This window comes from Diceros bicornis, chromosome 8, assembly GCF_020826845.1.
Source record: "Diceros bicornis minor isolate mBicDic1 chromosome 8, mDicBic1.mat.cur, whole genome shotgun sequence".
Classification (NCBI taxonomy): domain Eukaryota; kingdom Metazoa; phylum Chordata; class Mammalia; order Perissodactyla; family Rhinocerotidae; genus Diceros; species Diceros bicornis.
Genome location: NC_080747.1, coordinates 225,165 through 244,016, shown reverse-complemented (window position 1 = coordinate 244,016; position 18,852 = coordinate 225,165). Strand labels below are relative to the sequence as shown.

At 56.0% G+C, this 18,852-nt stretch overlaps 1 protein-coding gene and 1 long non-coding RNA gene across 4 annotated transcripts in view; one reads left to right on the top strand and one right to left on the bottom strand.

The window, feature by feature from the left end:
* Positions 1 to 18,834, top strand: part of CPLX1 (complexin 1) — a 39,486-nt gene extending 20,652 nt beyond the window's left edge. Inside the window, exons 3-4 of the mRNA XM_058546488.1 lie at positions 10,010 to 10,185; positions 16,844 to 18,834. Coding sequence (XP_058402471.1) covers positions 10,010 to 10,185; positions 16,844 to 17,041 — 374 coding nt within the window. The 3' untranslated portion in view covers positions 17,042 to 18,834. The remainder of the gene's footprint in view (positions 1 to 10,009; positions 10,186 to 16,843) is intronic.
* On the bottom strand, positions 5,887 to 12,494 carry LOC131409389 (uncharacterized). Of its 3 annotated transcripts, XR_009220914.1 has the most exons (4): positions 10,634 to 12,494; positions 8,971 to 9,027; positions 7,612 to 7,860; positions 5,887 to 6,201 (listed from the first exon to the last, which is right to left on the bottom strand). It is a non-coding gene; the product is annotated as an uncharacterized LOC131409389 (long non-coding RNA). The 3 variants fall into 3 exon arrangements; XR_009220915.1 differs by lacking the exon at positions 10,634 to 12,494 and having other exon boundaries at positions 5,888 to 6,201; positions 8,519 to 9,367; XR_009220913.1 differs by lacking the exon at positions 10,634 to 12,494 and having other exon boundaries at positions 5,889 to 6,201; positions 8,971 to 9,367.
* Positions 18,835 to 18,852: the final 18 nt, after the last annotated feature.

Genomic DNA, 18,852 nt, shown 5'->3' with positions numbered 1-18,852 from the left:
ATCCATCCACAGAACTTTTCATCTTCCCAGACTGAAACTCTGTCCCTTTTAAACCCCATCCGCCCTCCCCCAGCCCCTGGCACCTACCATTCTATTTTCTGTCTCTTTGAATTTGATGACTTTAGGAATCTCATCTCTGTGGACTCATACTGTATTTGCTTTTTTATGTCTGGCTTATTTCACTTTGCATGATATTTTCAAGGTTCATCCATGTTGTAGCAGGTGTCAGAATTTCATTCCTTTATAAGGCCAAATAATACTCCATTGCATGGATGGACCACATTTTGTTTTTCTGTTCATCTGCTGATGGGCACTTGGGTTGTTTCCACATTTTGGTTATTGTGAATAATGCTGCTATGAGCATGGGTGTACATACACGTGCTTTCAATTCTTTCGAAGTCCCTACCTTCAATTCTTTTGAGTATATACCTAGGAGGGGACTTGCTTGATCATATGGTGATTCTCTGTTTAATTTTTTGAGGAATTGCCAAACTGTTTTCCACAGTGGCTGCACCATTTTACATTCTCACCAACAGTGCACAGGGGTTCCAATTTCTCCACATCCTCGCCAACACTTTTTATTTTCTGTTTTTTGTTTTTTAATTTTCTAAATACTTGTCCTAATGAGTGTGAAGTGGTATCTCATTGTGGTGTAGACAATATCTGATTGCTCTTTGTAAACATTCCATGAGAGTTTGAAAAGACCTTGTCTATTTTTTTCAGGGTTTAGGTTTGGTGTGAACATGGTTGTAATCGCCAATCCTTTTTCTATCTGTAGATAATCATGAAAACATGGATGTATTCATCCATAGGGTTTTTTCCTCCTTGCTTTCCAAAAATGGCATCTGTGAGATAACGCTTGTCTGCACCTGGCTCTGATAGTGCTCACGGCCACCTGGGATTCCCTGACATGTGTGCATCATGGCCGTGTGGCCGTGTGCCCAAGGTGTCACCTCATCTCCCGCCATTTGCCAGGGCTGCAGCTGAAACAAACAAGCTTTGAACATGTCTGTGGGCACGTGCTTCTTCAGGGAGGAGCATTTGTTTTAATGACATGGACGTCTGGGCTAAGGGGATGGGCTTGAAGGGTGGGTGGATTCTTAATGTGCTTAAGAATGTGGATTGCTGCTCCAGCTGTGCCATCATCCGCTTTCCTGTAGACTGAGAGAGCCCCTTCCCGCCCCAGCAAGAGGCGTGAGCACCTTCAGAGCACGTTCAGAGAGTGACCCTTTGCTGTCACTCTCCTGATGTGCGAGGGACTCACAGCGAGGGGGCACTTTCCCATCAGTGTGGCATTCGGATCAGATCTTCTCTGACATTTATTATGAACCTTAATTTTATCTAAACCCCCGAAAAAGAAAAAAGAAAGAATTGTTGGGCTTTAAATTGCGTGCACGGTATGTTAATTTTGGTGTAACGGGCATCTTTATGATATGAAGCCTGCCCCTGAAGAACCAGTGAGTCTGTCCAAAGCCATCACGTTGAAGGAGATGAAGTTTTCTACATGTAGGTTCTATAGATTGCTGCGTTAAACTTATTCCTAAGTATTTTCTCTTTTTATAACTATTGTGATTGGAACATTGTCCCCATTTGTGTTTCTAGCTTGCTGTTGATAGTATGGTGCACAATGATCCCTTTTTCTCTGTAACTGTTCATCTGACCCTTCTGCCGCAGGCCACGGTTAGTTCTCGTGGGTTTGCAGCAGTGTCCTGAGTTTTTAGGTATGTGATCCCGTCACCAGCAAAAGAAGTGGGTGGGGGAAGAGTGAGAATCTGATATCTTCTTCTACAATATAATACTCATCATTCGTTTTCTTATGAAATTCAGAAGAACCCCAACACAATGTAATAATGGCGGGCACGTGCGCCAGGCTCTTGATTGTAATGTCTGGAGATTTACCCATCCCCTGTTTTTATTTGTTTTCTACTTCAGTTACAGCTTTTATCTTTATTAATTCTCTCTTCCTGTCTTATTTTGGGTTATTTACTATCTTCTTTAAAATTTTTAAAGATAACAATGAAGTTCCTACACTTGCTGTTTTTCTTCTTTAAAACTAAAAGCTATAATTTTTCCTCCAAAAAAGCTTTTAGCCATGGACCCTAAGTTTAAACATGTAGTGTTTATTTTTCATTGCTTTCTAGAGTTTTTACAGTTTCAGTTTTTATTTCCCCTTCAATTTAAGGGTTAATTGGGTACATGTTTCTAAAACTTGAACTTCTATAGTTTGGTCATCTTTTTAGTATTTGTTTGCAATTTGATTAGATTACAATCAGGGAAGTTGGCCTATAATGTCTCTAGTATTTAATTTGTTAGGATTGAGATCAAATTGATTGTGGTGTGATTTGTGCACAATAAGCACTGCCCACTGATAGGGTACATTTCCCTGAGTTGTGACTGAAACCATGACCCCTTTGTGGTCTGTCCATCCTGGGTCCCAGGCGATCCCTGATCTGCTTACTTTCACTATAGACCATCTGCGCTTCCGTTTACATGAAGGAGATCTCTTCATTCGTGTCTGGCATTTCTCCCTCAGCACAGTCGAGATTTTGAGACTCCTTCGTGTTGTCGGCGCATCAGTGGTTCGTCCTTTCTACTGCTGGGTGCCTTCCGTTTGTGTGTCCGTTCACCTGTTGACGGACATCTGGGGTGGTTCTAGTTTTGGGCTGTTACAAATAAAGCTGATGTGCATGTTCCCGTTCTCTGCATGTGAACTTGCGTATCCATTTCTCTTGGGTAAATACCTAGGAGTGGAATTGCTGGGTCATGTGGTAGGCGTATGTTTAATTTTATAAGAAATTGCCAAACTCTTTCCCAGAGTGGTTGCACCATTTACATTCGCACCAGCAGTGGATGAGCATTCCCGTGTCTTCAGGTCCTCGCCAACACTTGGTGTGGTCAGTCTTTTCCATTCGGACAGCTGAGTAGGCAGGTAGTGGTGTCTCTGTGACTTAAGTTTGCATCCCTTATGCCTGATCATGTGGATCAGCGTTTTTGTAATTGCCAAGCACATCTTCTCATGCACGTATTTACCATCTGTATCTCTTCTTTGGTGAAATGTCTGTCCAAATCTTTTGTCTGTTTTGAGAATCAGGTGCTTTGTATTTTTTTTTTTTATAATTTTATTTACTTATTTTTCCCCCCAAAGCCCCGGTAGATAGTTGTATGTCATAGCTGCACATCCTTCTAGTTGCTGTATGTGGGACGCGGCCTCAGCATGGCCAGAGAAGCGGTGCGTCGGTGCGCTCCCGGGATCCGAACCCGGGCCGCCAGCAGCGGAGCACGCGCACTTAACCGCTAAGCCATGGGGCCGGCCCAGGTGCTTTGTATTTTTGTCATTGAGTTGTAAGAGTTCTTTACGTATTCTGGAATAAGACCTTTAGCAGATAGATGGTTTGCAAATATATTCTCTCAGTCTCTGGCTTGCTTTTTCTTTCTTTTTTTTTTTTTTTAACAGTTTCTTTTGAAGGACGAAGGTGTTTAATGTTGATGAAGTCCAATTTATCCATTTTTTCTTTTAAGGTTTATGCTTTTTGTCACCTGTGTAAGAGATCTTTGCCTAAGTCCAGGGCACAGACATTTTTCTCTTATTCTTTCTTCTAGAAGCTTTATAATTAGGTCTATGATTGAGCTTTGTATAAGGTTTGAAGTAAGGGAAGAAATTTATTTGCATAGGGTGTCTAATTGTTTCAGACTATCCTTTCCTCGTTGAATTATCTTTGCAGCTTTGTCAAAACATCAGTTGACCATACATGGGTGGGTCTCTTTCTGGACTCTGTCTGTCCTGTTGACCCGCACGTTATTCTTTTGTCAATGCCATCCTGCCTTTTTTTTTTTTTGAGGAAGATTGGCCCTGAGCTAACATCTGTTGCCAATCTTCCTCTTTTTCTTTTTTATCCCCAAAGCCCCAGTACATAGTTGTATATCCTAGCTGTAGGTCCTTCTAGTTCTTCTTTGTGGGATACCACCACAGCATGGCTTGATGAGCAGTGAGTAGGTCCGCGCCCAGGATCCAAACCAGCGAACCCCGAGCCACCGAAGGGGAACGCGCGAACTTAACCGCCACGCCACCCGTCCAGCCCCCCATCCTGTCTTGATTATAGTCAGTCTTAAACTCAAGTGGTGTAAGTCCTCTAAAATTGTTCTCCTTTTGAAAAATTGTTTTGTCTATTCTAGGTCTTTTGCCATTTCCATATAAATTTTAGAATCGGGTGGTAAATTTATTCAAAAAAGCCAACTTGCATTTTCCTTGGGATTGCATTGAATCTATAGGTCAATCCAGGGAAAATGTGATCATAGCAGTATCGAGTCCACGGACACGCTCTCTCTCTATTCATTTAGGTCTTGAATTTCTCTCCACAATTCCGTTGTTCTAGGTGAAGCAGGCTTGCACATCTATTAAAAATATAGTCATAGATATCTTATGTTTTTGCCAGAATTGTTCATGGAATTGTTTTTAAATTTTATTTTCCAGTTGTTTGCTGCTAGTATATAAAAATCCCTTTGTTTGTTGTTTATTAATCTTATATCTTGTGACCTTGCTAAATTCACTTATTGGTTCCAGAAGTGGTTTTGTAGATCCTTAGGATTTTCTGAACAAATGTTCATGTTGTTTGTTAATAAAGACAATATTAGTTCTTCCTTATTGATCTTCATGCCTTTAATTTATTTTCTTGCCTTCTGCAATGGCTAGTCCTCTAGCACAAAATGGATGGGAGCCATGAGAGGAGCAGCCTGTGTGCGTCGCTGAGCTAAGAGGAAAGTGTTCAGTATTTCACTATGGACCATGATGTTAGCTGGAAGGTTTATTTGTGGCTGAGTACATGATATGTATCTCTTAAATTTTTTAAAATTCTTATTCACCAAATATTTGTCGAGCACCTACTCTGTGCCAGGCACCGATCCAGGTGTTGGGGGCACAGCTGTGATCTGGTCAGGGTCCCTGCTCTCAGGCAGCTTACTGTCTGTCAGCGGAGACTGGCAATAAAAGAGCAAAGATGTATCATTTCAGATCATGGACTGGCTGTGCAGGAGAACAAAGCTGGGAGACAGGAAGGAGGGTGATGAGGGCTGTTTTCTCTTTGCCCATTTTTATTTGGGTCCATATTCAGATCTATAATCAACAAGAATTTCTGTTGTTACGTGGGAGTCCAGTTTCATGCTTCCCCACAAGAGCTCCATTATCCCAGCCCCACTGAGGGAAATCCAGCTCTTTCTCCCGGCTGCTGAGGCCCCACCTCTGTCACTGATCACGTGTCCAAGGCTTGTGTCTGTGTTAGTGGGTCTGCATACGGGCTGTCCTCTCTGATCCCTTTTCCTGGTTCCTTCCCCTGCAGCCAGGCCTGCCACACCACGCACACCACAGTGGCATCTGGTAGATCCCCTCCTCCCGTTCTTCCTTCAGGCGCCTGTCCTGGCTAACAGGGGCCTTCTGCGTGTCTATACACAACACTCTCAGCTTGCCAAATTTCACAGAATTCCCTTTTTAACTCTTGCTAGTTTGACTGGGATTGCACTGATCTGTAACTCAGCTTGGGGAGTCTCCCCGTCCGTGAACATGACAAGTGTCTTTACTTATTTAGGTATTTTTTCGTTTTTCATTAAATTTTATAATTTTCCCCATAGTTTTTCTTTTTTTTTTTTTTTGTGAGGGAGATCAGCCCTGAGCTAACATCCATGCTAATCCTCCTCTTTTTGCTGAGGAAGACCGGCTCTGAGCTAACATCTATTGCCAATCCTCCTCCTTTTTCTCCCCAAAGCCCCAGTAAATAGTTGTATGTCATAGTTGCACATCATTCTAGTTGCTGTACGTGGGACGCGGCCTCAGCATGGCCAGAGAAGTGGTGTGTCGGTGCGCACCCGGGATCCGAACCCAGGCCACCAGCAGCGGAGCGCGCGCACTTAACTGCTAAGCCACGGGGCCAGCCCTCCCCATAGTTTTAATTCAAGTTAAGACATATTTTTCTCTTTTTAAAAATTGACTTTAATCTCAATACAACATGATATCCCAGATTGGATCCTGGGACAGAAAAACGACTTTAGTGGAAGTAGTGGTGACATCCCAATAAAGCCTGTAGTTTGGTTGATGGTCTTGCACCGAGCGGATCACTTAGCTTTGATGAATGCATCGTGGTTGATGTTAGCGTAAGCTGGTCAAGTGTGTGTGGGAGCCCTTTGTCCCACCTGTGTGACTCTTCTGTAAATCTAAAAGTATTTCAAAATGAAGTTCTAAAAGTCAACTTCAATTTGTGTATTATTTAAATATGCATAATTTCCATTATGTATAATGTACCATAAATGAATGCACTCGTCATAGTGCACTGAGTGGGGTTTTGACCACAGGAGTGACTGGTGTACATGAGCAGTCCCAGGAAAACCCGTCTGGGAAGACACTGGGTTGGGAGCTAGTGGGACAAAGTTCAGGGAAGGGAGCTCTAGGAAGAACAACAGGTGCAAAGGCCCTGAGGTGGGAGCATCAGAGCCCCTGATCCCACCCCCACCCCCCAGCATTGTGGAGAAAACTTCTCAGCCTCCCCATCTCCTGCAGAGTTGCCGGGGTGGGAGGGGTAGAGGGAGCCCCCATCCACTGGCTGCGGGGGTGGTGGGCAGACCCCCTGGGCTTTTCTAGGCTCGTGCTCTTGTCGCAGGTGCTCCATGGACGTGGGTGAGTGGCTCTCTTTAGCTGCTGTTGGATTTCTGCATAACACCCTCCCCCAGGATGGGACCTGCTCCTGGGTGGAAAGGCGCCCCACCTCATCCTGCACGGGGTTGTGCCCTGGGGTTGTCTGGTTGTTAGGGGAGCGGGTGGGAAGCGCTAGCGGGTGCTCCAGTCCCCATCTCTCACCCAGGAAGCTGAGGCTGAGAGAAGAGCGAGGGCAGGGTGGGGTCGGCCCCTGCGCGGCCAGCGCGGACCCCCAGCCTCGGATCTGACCCGCCTCCTGCAGGACGGGCCTCAGGCACAAGGGGGACCCACTGGGTGCCTCAGTTTCCTCCTCAGTAAACGCAATGTCGTGCTTACTGGTGGGGGAGCGGGGGGGCTTTTGGAAACGCACTGTGCGTAGCACCGGCAGCTGAGGGGGTGGCGCGGCGCTGGGATTGTGGCCTCTCCCAGGTGGCACTGTGGACACCCAGGAGTGGGTCCCATTTGGACAGCGAGTGGCTTTGCAGCCTGCCCGTGAGCATGAATCTGCTGCGGTGGAGTGACCTCTGGTCCTCTCACCCCCACCTGGGAGACGTCGTCCTGCCTCCCCCAGCCGCCCCTCCATCTGCTGGGCTAGCTCCTCCCTGGGCCTTCCCTAACCCCATAGGCCAGGTGGACCAGCCCAGAGCTCAAGTGGGGGCAAGACAAGAACAGGGAGACCTGGGGCAACCCTGACACACAGAGCCAGAAGGGCCCCAGGAAGCCCCCCAGGCCTGCACCTGGTGTACAGAGCTCAGCACACAGTTGGTGCTCAACAGGTGCTGTTTTGTCACTAGACCTATAGCCCAAGGAATGCGTTGGAGGAGATTTAGGGATCCAGCCCACCAATTGAAGGGCCCCCTCCAGCCCCTGCCTTAGCCACCACACACCTTTCTCTCTCAGGAGAGGGATGTAGATGAGAGGGGGTCACCCACCTCTGCTTTAAGATGCCAGGACTTTCCAGGAGGGAGAAGGAGCTGTTGGCCACTCTTGCTGTAGTGTGAATTAGCTTGTTCAAGTGGGGAGATTTCCGTAAACGCAGTCCACACATGCTGCCAGTGGCCCATGGGCCAGGGAGGTCAGGAAGAGTGCAGCTGTCCCCCGATTTTCCTGCCCCCGCACACACCTGCCGGGGACAACAGCAGCACCGGGAGGCAGAGATCCTGGCCTAATTACCTGGAGAACTGTTACAAGAGTGTATAAGCGACTCTATGACCCAGTTTCCCTCGAGTCATTGGTCTGAAGTCTGCTTTGCAAAATTTTGCAGATGTGGCTGAAAACGGACCATGAAGCTCTTAGATTTCTGTCAGAGTCTGAATTTGTGCCATTGGCCAAGTACCTGGTACAAGTGGGCTCCCCATCCCCACAGTGACAACGGTGGCAAGATGGCCTTGGCCCCCCCCACCCCAACCTTTGTAGTAGTTTCCAGCAGCTAGAAAGGCCACATGGTGTAAACGTGGCCCAGCCTGACAGACATCTAGTTTCCAGCTTAGAACACTCAACAAAAAAGTTGTTCTCTTCCCACCAACAGCGGGTGGCCTTCCAAACTACTCCCTCTGCCCACACAAGAAGAGGTCACTCCTGAGTAACTGGCAAAGGTGGCGTTTGGTACAGAAACCTGCAGTAAAGGGAGTCTCTCCAGGTTCAGAATTGCATGGACCTGTGCACTATCAGAGTAGTACAGCAGTACCAAGAGTGCCAAGGACGTGGAAGTGGAGAATCAGACCATGCAGTCACTGAATTCAGAGAGGGAGCAGTACAGAGCTGGGCCTCAAAGCCAGGGGGGAATTGGGACACTTCTGGGTATGAGGGGTGGTGGTGGTAGCACCCACCCACACAGACCTGTTTGGGGGATTCTCATGCATTCCCACATCAGGGCGTATTCCTGAGGCGTGGACTCAGCCAGCCTTGGGCAGTGCTTATGAGGGCTCCTCAAGGGATCCGCAGACAGAGGCAAGACCTTCAGAGGCCCGTGCCTGGAGGGGCCAGGGAAGCAGACTGAGGGGCATCCATGGGAGTGGGGACAGAAGTCACCGGCCCTGCTTGGGATCATGGGAGGAGGACGGCAGGCATCGGGAAGCAACTGGGGCAGGGGGGTCCCCTCATGAACGTGGCTTGTTCCAGGGGAGCATGCAGGGGTGATGTGCACGGTGGGCCTTGCTCCTGCTGGCCATGTGTGAGTGCGGGGTGCCGTTGAGGGGCTGGCCCCAGCTGACCTGCATCAACCACCCTGTACCCCCCGTGCCCTTGTGTCTGGGTGCTGTGGAACCTGCGCACTCTGAGGTGGTAATTACCCGTCTCTGTCCTGTGGGCAGAGTCACAGAGGGCATCCGGGAGGTGTTTGTTGTTGCCTGTGAAGCAGGAGCTCATGAGAAAAGTGGTGGCTGCTGTGGCGAAGAAATTAGGGCCTTGGTGCCGCGCCACGCAGCCGCCAGCTGCTCCGGGCCAGGGGCCACCGCCCCACCCCCTCACACCAGAGCCCACCAGGCGCCGGTCCCAGGCCAGCTCCTCAGTCCACACGTTCCTGTGTTCAGCCATGCCTTCCACCACCTTCCAGAGGCTGAGCCTCTGCTGGACACGGGACCCAGAGAAGACACACACTAGCCCGCAGGAGCTCACACACACACATGCACACACACCAGCCCCGCAGGAGCTCACACACACACACATGCACACATACGTACACACACCAGCCCCAGCAGCTCACACACACACATGCACACACACCAGCCCCGCAGGAGCTCACAGACACACACATGCACACATTACGTACACACATAGCCCGCAGGAGCTCACACACACACATGCACACATACGTACACACACCAGGCTGCAGGAGCTCACACAGACACACACATGCACACGTACATATACACACCAGCCCCAGCAGCTCACACACACACATGCACACACACCAGCCCCGCAGGAGCTCACACACACACACATGCACACATTACGTACACACACCAGCCCCCAGGAGCTCACATAGACACATGCACACATACATACACACACCAGCCCCAGGAGCTCAGATACACACATGCACACAATCCTACACACAGACAGAACCACAGCCGTACACACACAACCACAACACAGTCGCAGGCACACGCAATCACACTTCCCTTACAAACCAACCTGCCCAGCACTCACACCCCCTCCACCCCCCCACCCCCTGACACACACAAGGACCACGCTTCCCCTGATGGATAGAAAGCTCCAGAAGGAGGGTGGGGAGTAGGGCCAGGTGGGAGGAGAGCGAGGAGGGACCATCTTGTCTGGGCAGCGCCGTCCCACCGCGGGGTGACTGGATCACCACTTTTCTGTCCCCAGGGGCCACCAAAGACATGGGGAAGATGCTCGGGGGCGACGAGGAGAAGGACCCTGACGCCGCCAAGAAGGAGGAGGAGCGGCAGGAGGCGCTGCGGCAGGAGGAGGAGGAGCGCAAGGCCAAGTATGCCAAGATGGAGGCAGAGCGCGAGGCCATGCGGCAGGGCATCCGCGACAAGGTGGGCCGCACCTCACTGGGGGGCGGGGCCCTGAATGAGGGAGGCTGCCCCGGCCTCCTCCGCCCCTCCTGTGCGGCGCACAGGGCAGACCTGACACGGGAGCTCCGGGAGGTGGCCCCGGCGGAGGGAGCAGGACAGGGGCGGCCCCCCCACCCCGTGTCCGTCCACCCCAGGCTTGCCAGGGTCAGGCTCCCTCTGTGCCGCGAGTCCAGCCTCTGGGTGGGGGCTCCCAGGCTCCTCAGATGGGGCGGTGGTTTCTGCAGGAGAAAGCCCCCAGCCCTGCCCCTCCTGGTGCTATCTCCCAGGACTGCCCCCCAAGGACTCCCAGGAGAGGCTCTGCCCAGTCGGGGAGGGGCCTGACTGCCCACGCTCACAGGCCGGCCTTGCCTGGGGTGAGTTGTCCGTGGGCAGGGGGAACGCACCTGACCACCCCCGGGGGTCCTCATACCTTCTGAGATTCGCAACAGGGTTGTTGGGGAGCAGGCCTGCGGGCTGTGAGGTCTGGCTGGGGGGTTGGCTGTGAGCTGGTGGCCACACCCTCTCTGGAATCATCTGGGCAATCTTCCCCGTGAGGGGGGCAATGAGAGCGTCGTGCCTGTTTTCCCGCAGAGGGGGAAACTGAGGCCCAGAACGGGAGCAGGCGTGCGAGGCTGAGCCGGCAGCTAGGCCCGAATGCTTAGCACAGGTGCTCTGTGTCCCCAAGGCATGTCCCTCCAGTGGCCAGGCTGGAAGGGTGGCCGAGGTCTGGAGAGGGCAGGCATCGGGGCAGCTGCTCCAGCCTCATCCAAGAGGAGACGGGGCCCTGCCCTGGGGGCTCTGGCTGTGTGAGGAGTGGCCTGGGCACGAGGCGCCCCTGAACCCCAGGGCTTTCCATGGTCCTCGAGGCCGTGTGTCTCGGGGCTTGCCTGCCGCCCTTGGGCTGCACCAGGCCAGGCCTCCTCCGTCGGAGGTGCTCACGGCTGAGTCACTGGGTCCGGGCATCGGGTGGGAGATGTGGCTTGGGGTCTGCCTTGCTGGGTTCCTTCCTGCCCCTAACCCTGGTGCCTGGCTCTTCCCAGACCTTGTAGATGAAACCTGTGGGTAGGCTGCCGGGTGGGCGGTGGTGGGGACTCCAAGGGGATCTCCACGGTTCCCTGCTCTGGAGCAGCTGAGAGGCCCAGGCTGTAGGGTGGGAAAGCTCAGACTCCAGGACCTCCCGCCTGCCGGGTTCTGCCTCAGTGTACCCGGGAAGGGCCAGCTCCACCCAGCCTGATGCGGAAGCCAGACCTCCCAAGGGGGCACGGCACAGGCGGGGCTCCTGCAGGTCTCTGAGCCCACAAGCCCCCCCCCACTGATGGGGGCCTGGGGGCTGCACACCCTGATGTCCCACTGTGGGTCCCTGGCACCTTTCCTGGGGACCTGCAGAAAGCTCGAGTCGATTTTGCTGCAACAGCAGCTCATGACCCCGCTGCCCCCAGCATGGGGAAGAGCCAGGAAATGCGCACCATCGACCAGACACCAGAGAGGCAGCCAAACCCCACTTAGGCTGTGCCCAGAAATCAGTGTATCGATCGGGAAACGGGGGGCAGGGCGGGAGAGGGGAGTCAGAGGACAGAGAGACAGAGAGAGAAAGAGACAGAAACAGAGAGAGCTGAGAGCTGAGAGACGTCCAGGCAGAGTGTCTCCTGGGAGGAGAGGAATGGGAGGGTGGCCGTGGCGGGGAGCTGGGGGAGGGACAGAAACAAAGAGATGGAGGGGGCGGGGGTGGAGGAGATGGCTGGAGCAGCTGTGTCTGGAAGCTCGTCTGTCTGTCTGTTTGTCTGTTTCCAGCCACCCAGCTGGCCACGGCTTTGCCCCAAGTGGACAGCGGTGGAGGATCCTGGGGGTGAACTTATTTGTCCCAGCCCTCAAGCCTCACGAACAGGTCACAACCTTTGGACAGGCCTTGGAGCCTCTGAGGATGTGCGGGCTGTAGGGGGGCCTCCCCCATCGGGAGGCAGGTGCCCCCTGAGGCCCCGCCCCTGAGCCCAGGCCTGGCCCCCAGGTGTGCTTGTGGGGTGGGGGCCAACAGCTTGGAGGGGGTGCGGATTGTGTGAGTTCCTTTGCGTAACACACACCACTCTTTTTAATATGAAACCCCTTCTGTCCCTCCTGTCTTCAAACCCTCCAGTGGCCCCCATTTCATCCAAGGCCCCAGGCCTGTGGTGACTCTGCCCATGGCTCCCATCTCCCCTCGCCGCTGCACACACAGCCTCATGGGGCTCCCATTGAGCCCACACTCGCACTGCCCCAGGGCCTTTGCGCGGCTGCTTCTCTCTGGAGCGCTCCCCACCCCTGCCTTCATCTGGTGCACTTGGGTTTTTACTTGTTTGCTGTTCGTCGTCCATCCACCATGTGGAGGGCAGGAGCTTCAACTCTTGGGCAGGGCTTGTTCCCGTTGATTGAAACGGTGCCTTGTCCTGTGGATGCTGAGCGAGCAAATGAGTGAGCGAGCGAATGAATGAATGGGCATCACGTCAGCCCCAGTGACCTCTTCCTCCTCGTGGGGTCTGATGGGAACTGAATGTCACAGAGTGAGTCCTGGTGGGAGTGGGGGGATGTGCCCTCACCCTGAGGGTCCTGGGGTCCTGCGGCTCTGTGGGCGGGCAGGGGGCTGGGTGACCCTCACCAGCGGCCCCCAGCAGATGGGTGATGGATCATGTGCCCCCCTCAGAACCGCCAGCTTCTGGGGTGGCCATGCAGAAGGCTGCACCCCTCGGTGGAGCCCCAGGACCCTTGGCCTAGTGCCACAGGGGTCCCCTGGCCAGGGGTCCTACCTCCCCAGATGAGCACTCCCCAACCTGGGACCCCCTTGGGTGGGCTTGGCACCTTCACCTTCTGAACCCCCTCCACAGGCTGTTCCTCACTTTCTCTGCCAGCCCCCAGCCCCTCCAGGCTGAGAGCTCCTTCCTGTGCCCACCCAGGGCTCTGGTCCCGCCAGCCCAGGGGATGCTGTGGCATCTGCTGAGTCCAGTTGCCAGGGCAGGGGTCAGATCCCGGCCCTTATCCCACTCGCTGGCTGGGCCAGGTTCCTAACCGGCCCTGCCCAATCATTTCAGCTGTTGTGGGATTAAGCAGGACTAGTGGGCCAAGGCCTGTCCCCAGAGGGTCCCTTGCAGGGAAGCTGTGGGGTGTGGGGAGCAGACACACACCTGCTGGGGGCCCCCTGCTGGCCGGTGCGGGGAGCTCAGCGCCTGGCACCTCCCGTCCCCGCGAGGCCCGCACCGTTCTCCGCAGAGCCCTCCTCCACCTGGGTATGCCCAGGTAAGCCCCCCACTGCCCTCCTGCTCCTCTCTGGTGGGACCCCTGCCCTTTAGGTGTGGCTCCCCCAGGTGGCCCTCACTGGCCCCCGGGCGCCAGACCCGGCTTCCTCCAGCCCTCCATGGGGCTGTACCATGTACCCCCAGGCCTCGTGGGGGCTGGTCAGAGACGGGTGCCGAGCTGCCTGGTCCAGAGCCCCATCAGATCGGGCGCCAAGGGGCCGGACCCGGTCGAGGGGAGCGGAGCGGACATGCTGGACTTCTCACCGCAGAGGCTGTGAGCAGCGCCTCCCCCTCCCAACTCGGTCACGATGCCGTCTGCGGGGGAGATCAGCCCACCTGCGCGTCATTTGCATACGCGCCGCCTGGTTTGCATACGCACGTCCTGATTTGCATGCGCACCGCCAAGTTCGTGCTTCCAGCCGCTCACGTTCCGCAGCTTCCAGCCAGAACCACCCCCTCCCGGTGCCGGGCCGGCGGATCGCAGTCCAGCTGGCCCCCACGTACCCCCGAGATCACTCGATGCTCAGCCTGAGGTTTGCGCTGATAACAGGTGTGACTGTGATTGCTGATTATTAGTTGTTTCACCATGTTACAGATTTTCACCGTTAATTAGCACCGCGCTGGCGGCCCTGGGCTCCCTCCCGGCCACAGGGTATGGGATGGGGTCCTGCCGTCTCAGTAGTCAACAGGGATGGCTGGGCGCCTCAGTGGTTAGTGTTGCTGGTGACCAGCCGCCGATGGACGCCTGCCCCGGCTGTGGCTGGGCGTTTGTCTCCGGTACTCGGAAGCCTCAAACCGGCTTTCAGCCAGACCACATGGGAGCCAGGCTCCGGGGTAGACCCCAGCTCAGGAGCCCCGTGCCAGCAGAGTAACCGTGACCCTCAGGTCAAGCCCGGAGTGGCCTTAGCCTCAGAATGACTTTGAGCCTCAGTGGAGCGACTGGACTGGGGTCTGGGGTCTCCTTCCTGGACCCCAAAGGGGGGGACCCTGACACTGTTTGCAGACAGGGCTCCTCCCAACCCCATGTGTGGCTTCCCTGGTCAGGGAGGGTCCTCTGCTCAACGTGCACCACGTGTTCTCGCCATTACCCGCTGTTCCCACTGCCACTCTTGTGTCTCTGCCAGCACCGAGTGTTTCTCTGAGAAGCACACTTTGGCCAGGAGCGTGAGCGCAGGCTCTGGCGGCACAGCCCTTCCCCCCAGCACACACGTGTTCCTGCTGTGTGCACAGAGGTCCTGTGGCTGTAGGAGCCTGCTGGGCTCCGTGCCCCTGGCTGGAGGGAAGCTCTCTGGTCTCACCTAGTTTCTGGTGGTGTCCCTCTCTCCGGCTCACGACCCACCCCACAGCACTGAGCCACATGTTCTACCCTCCCTCCCCTTCTGAGACCGGGGACTCTGCCCTCTGTGGTGAGGTTGTCCCCAAGGGGTGACCCAGGAAGTGGGCCCGTGCTCCTCGCACGTCCCGTGGAAGTGCCTGGTGTCTGGCCAGCTTGTCACACTTGTGCCCTCTGCTGACCTGACGTCAGTGCTCAGTAGGGAGGACACTCTGGACAATGTGCCCGCTGCTGAGGACGTTCTCGGGATGCCCTCACTGCCCCTCACTGAGACCCTTCCAGTGCTCCCGGCTTTTGTTCAGGGTGCAGAGAGGGCTAAGGACCACTCAGGGCCCCTGCTGAAGAAGCCTAGACATCATCCCTCATCTCTCATCCCCCTCTCCTCAGTGGCCGGCTGCGGCCCGGGAGGGCCAGGTTGTGCTCTGGTCACAGGTGGGCCGAGAGTATGGCTGACTCCTCTTGGACCTCTGCTGAAGGTGGACTTTGCCTCCCCAATGCCTGAAGCCACCTGCAGCCTCGGAGGAGGAGACAGTGCAGAGGTTTCCCTCAGCAGGCTGGGGGTGGGACCCGGCCAGGCCCCCCCAGTCTGGAAGGAGAGAGAAGGGCCTTCTTGGAGCGCCAGGGTGCCACCCCCCCGCACCAGAAGTAGAGCCCACCACTTCTTGCAGGAGGAGCTGGTGAGGAGAGATGAGCAGGCACTGGGGGCTCCACCATCTGGGCAGAAGCACCTCTCCCCAAGGCCAGCAGTCCTGCACTTGTGTGCTCCCGGCAGGATTCTGACACTCACGTTCCCCCAGCACGCCCTCTTTACCCTCATTAATGCTTCTGCTCTCATGCACTCCCTAACTTGTGGCCAAGGACCTCAGACCTGGCCAAGGGGTGCCCCTTCCCCCAGCCTCGGTGGGTCCTGAGATCCACCCACCCAGTGGACAACCAGCCCCCCACCCACAAGGCTGGCTTGGCCCCACCTGGTTCTCACCAGCCCTAAGGCAGGAGGTCTGGTGTGGTCTTGTGGCATCAATGCTTGTCTCCAGAGGGCTGGTGAGGATGCTAATGGGCCTGGTGGGGGCGTGTATTAGTCTCCTGGAAATTTATACTCTCAGTTTTGGAGGCCAGAAGTCCAAAATCAAGATGTGGGCAGGGTTGCGCTCCCTCTGAAACCTGTAGGGGAGAATCCTTTCTGTCTCCTCTAGTTTCTGGTGCTTCCTCCAGTGTTCGGTGTTTTCGGCTTGTGGCAGTGGCTCCAATCTTTCTCCATTTCCATATGGCTTCTCCCTGTGTGTCCTTTTCCTGTACAAGGAAACTCTTGTTGGATTTAGGGCCCAGAATGACCTCATCTCTATCCTTACTTTAATTACATCTGCAAAGACGCTATTTCCAAATAAGGTCACATCGTGCGGTTCCAGGTGACATGAACTTTGGGGGGACACGGGGCAGAGACACACACAGGAAACCCAGGCATGTTGGCTGAGGGCACATGGAGGTGGAGGTTCCAGGACATCCAGCTACAAGTAACTACTGGGCACGCCCCTCTGCTGCTGCCCACCAAGTGTACAGAGTGACTGCATGTCCCCAGACCAGGCTTCTGGACTGTGTGCGGTGGGCCAGCACGGAGCGACGTGTTCTCTCCCCTGACGTCCTGCCCGCCGCTCCCGGCCACTGCCCAGGCCAGGCTGTGGACAGCACCGAGCACCCCCCACCAAGTGGGACCGCAGGGGCGGGGTTTCGGGGGGTCGTGGCGTTGGTGCCCCCTCAAAGGGAGACGCGGCCTTCCCCCTGACCCCCCGTAGTTCCCCCTTCAGCGCGGCCCCGCCGTTCAGGCTGCCGCACTCTCCGTGGGGGTCTCCTCCAGGCCCCCTCCTGGGTGGGGATGGTCCTGGTGGCCGTCGGTGGCGCCAGGGGCTCCCGCACACGCCTCTCAGCTACAGGCGCTGCCTCTCGGGCCCTTGGCCGATCCCCCCCCGGTGCAGGGAGACAGGTCGGGACGCTCGGGGTGTGCGCGGTCCCCCGCCCGCCTGACCCCGCGCTGTCCCCTCCCCCACAGTACGGCATCAAGAAGAAGGAGGAGCGCGAGGCTGAGGCCCAGGCCGCCATGGAGGCCAACTCGGAGGGCAGCCTGACGCGGCCCAAGAAGGCCATCCCGCCGGGCTGCGGGGACGAGCCGGAGGAGGAGGACGAGAGCATCCTGGACACGGTCATCAAGTACCTGCCCGGGCCGCTGCAGGACATGTTCAAGAAGTAATGCCCGGCGCTGGACGGCAGCCCGCCAAGCCCGGAGCCCCCACCCCCGACCGTCCCCTTCGCCCACCCCCGGACATGCCCTCCGCGGAGGCCCGCGGAGGCCCCCGAAGGGATGTCGGGAGCAGAGTGCAGCCCCACAACGCCAATATAAGCCATAGCCCTGTCTATCAGCCCCATGCCCCCTCACGCCTTGGGAGCCTCCGCCCCCCTCCCCCCTCCCTGCACTGCCATCGCCACCGCCACCGGGGGAGGGGCGCCCTCCCCCTCCCCAGGGGCCCCTGCGGTCCGTGCTGGAGGCCCCGGGAACAAGTCCACGTGCTCCTCTGGCCGCGGGTGGGTTGGACCCGCCCCCAGATCCTGGGTCGCCCCTTCCTCCCGCCCTTCGCCGCTCACTCAGCAGCGCCCGTGGCCAGGGCCACGGAAAGGGCCAGGCCCTCGACCACCCCTCGGTGCGTCGTCCCTGCGTTGGTGGGCGCTTGTCCAGGCCCAAACTCAGGAGCAGAGCCATACGGGGGGGAGGCGGTCGTGCAGGCAGTGATGGGGGCTGGGAGGGGCAGCTGGTGCCCAGGGCCCTCCTGGGGCAGGGGTGGGAAGCCCCTCCCACTTAGGATCAGCCTGGACCCCAACCCCTTCCTCCTGCACTCACACCTGGGTTGCTGGATCTCGGCATCATCCTGTCGGCTAGTTGCCCACTTCTCTCCATCTGCGCCCCTCACGTTCTTTGTCCGTCTGACTCTGTCCTTTCCTCTCCCACTCCTCTGGAAGGCTTTGCTTCTTAAGAATGCCGTGGCCCTGTTCTCGTACAAACCAAGGGAAACAAAGCAATAGGCTTAGGGAGGAAATTCTCAGAGCCCCCACCCCGCCCCTGTGTGGCGCACACAGAACCCCTCACACACCCGTCTAACTCTCGCTCCCCTCTCTGTCTGGGCCTGGCAGAGCCCGGCCCACTCCCCTCCCTGGGTGGCACCTCCTGTCTTCTCCTCCCTCCGAGGCTGCTCTGGGGGGATGGCCAGCCCTCTGCCTCTGAACACCCACACCTTCCACGAGAGCTGCGGAGGATACCTGGAGCTCTTGGGGGCGCGTGCTGTGCCTCCGGAGAGGTGCGTGGAGACAGGAGGCCGGTCCCTGCCCTCCTCCGCCGTCCGCTCCTCGGCAGAGTGCGGCCCCTCGAGCTGGGGTCTTTGGGGTGTCCTTGGCACAGCGGAGGCGGCGTTTGACCAACCACCGTGGGCCGACACAGCCGGGCCTTTGAGCCCTTCCGTTTTCTCCATCCTTGTTTAATCTGCATCACAATATGTTGAATCTCAGGTAAATGAGGTCTTCTGCATCGGAAGAGTTTTATCTTGACGGACAGCCCGTCGCCTCACTCCCCAGGGCCCTTTCTGTCCACATCAAAAATTCATTGTGTCCACGTGTGGCGGGCCAGGGGCGTGGCCCTCCTTGCTCTTTAGAGAAGCCATATGATTAGACCGCAATACTCACCGCGCCCCTCCCTCCGGAGACGGAGAGCATGTCCCGCCCGCGCCGCGCCGGTGTCCTGCGCCCCGACCCTCCCGGTTCCACGTCTGCCTGTTTCCACACTTTAAAAAGCCAGCTCTGAGCAGGCAGGGTATTGTCTTGTAGAAACCCCGCATAGTTCCCAGGCAGGGGGCGCCGAGCAGCTGAGCTTAGTAGACGTGGGTGTTGTCTGTCCGTCTGTCCCCACGCTGCGCCCCCTCCTGCATGTTGGAGGCCGCAGCGTTTGTTCCCTCCGGATGGAATCACAGCCAATAAACACCAGTGATTTCACACCGATCAGCCTCTGTCTCTGAG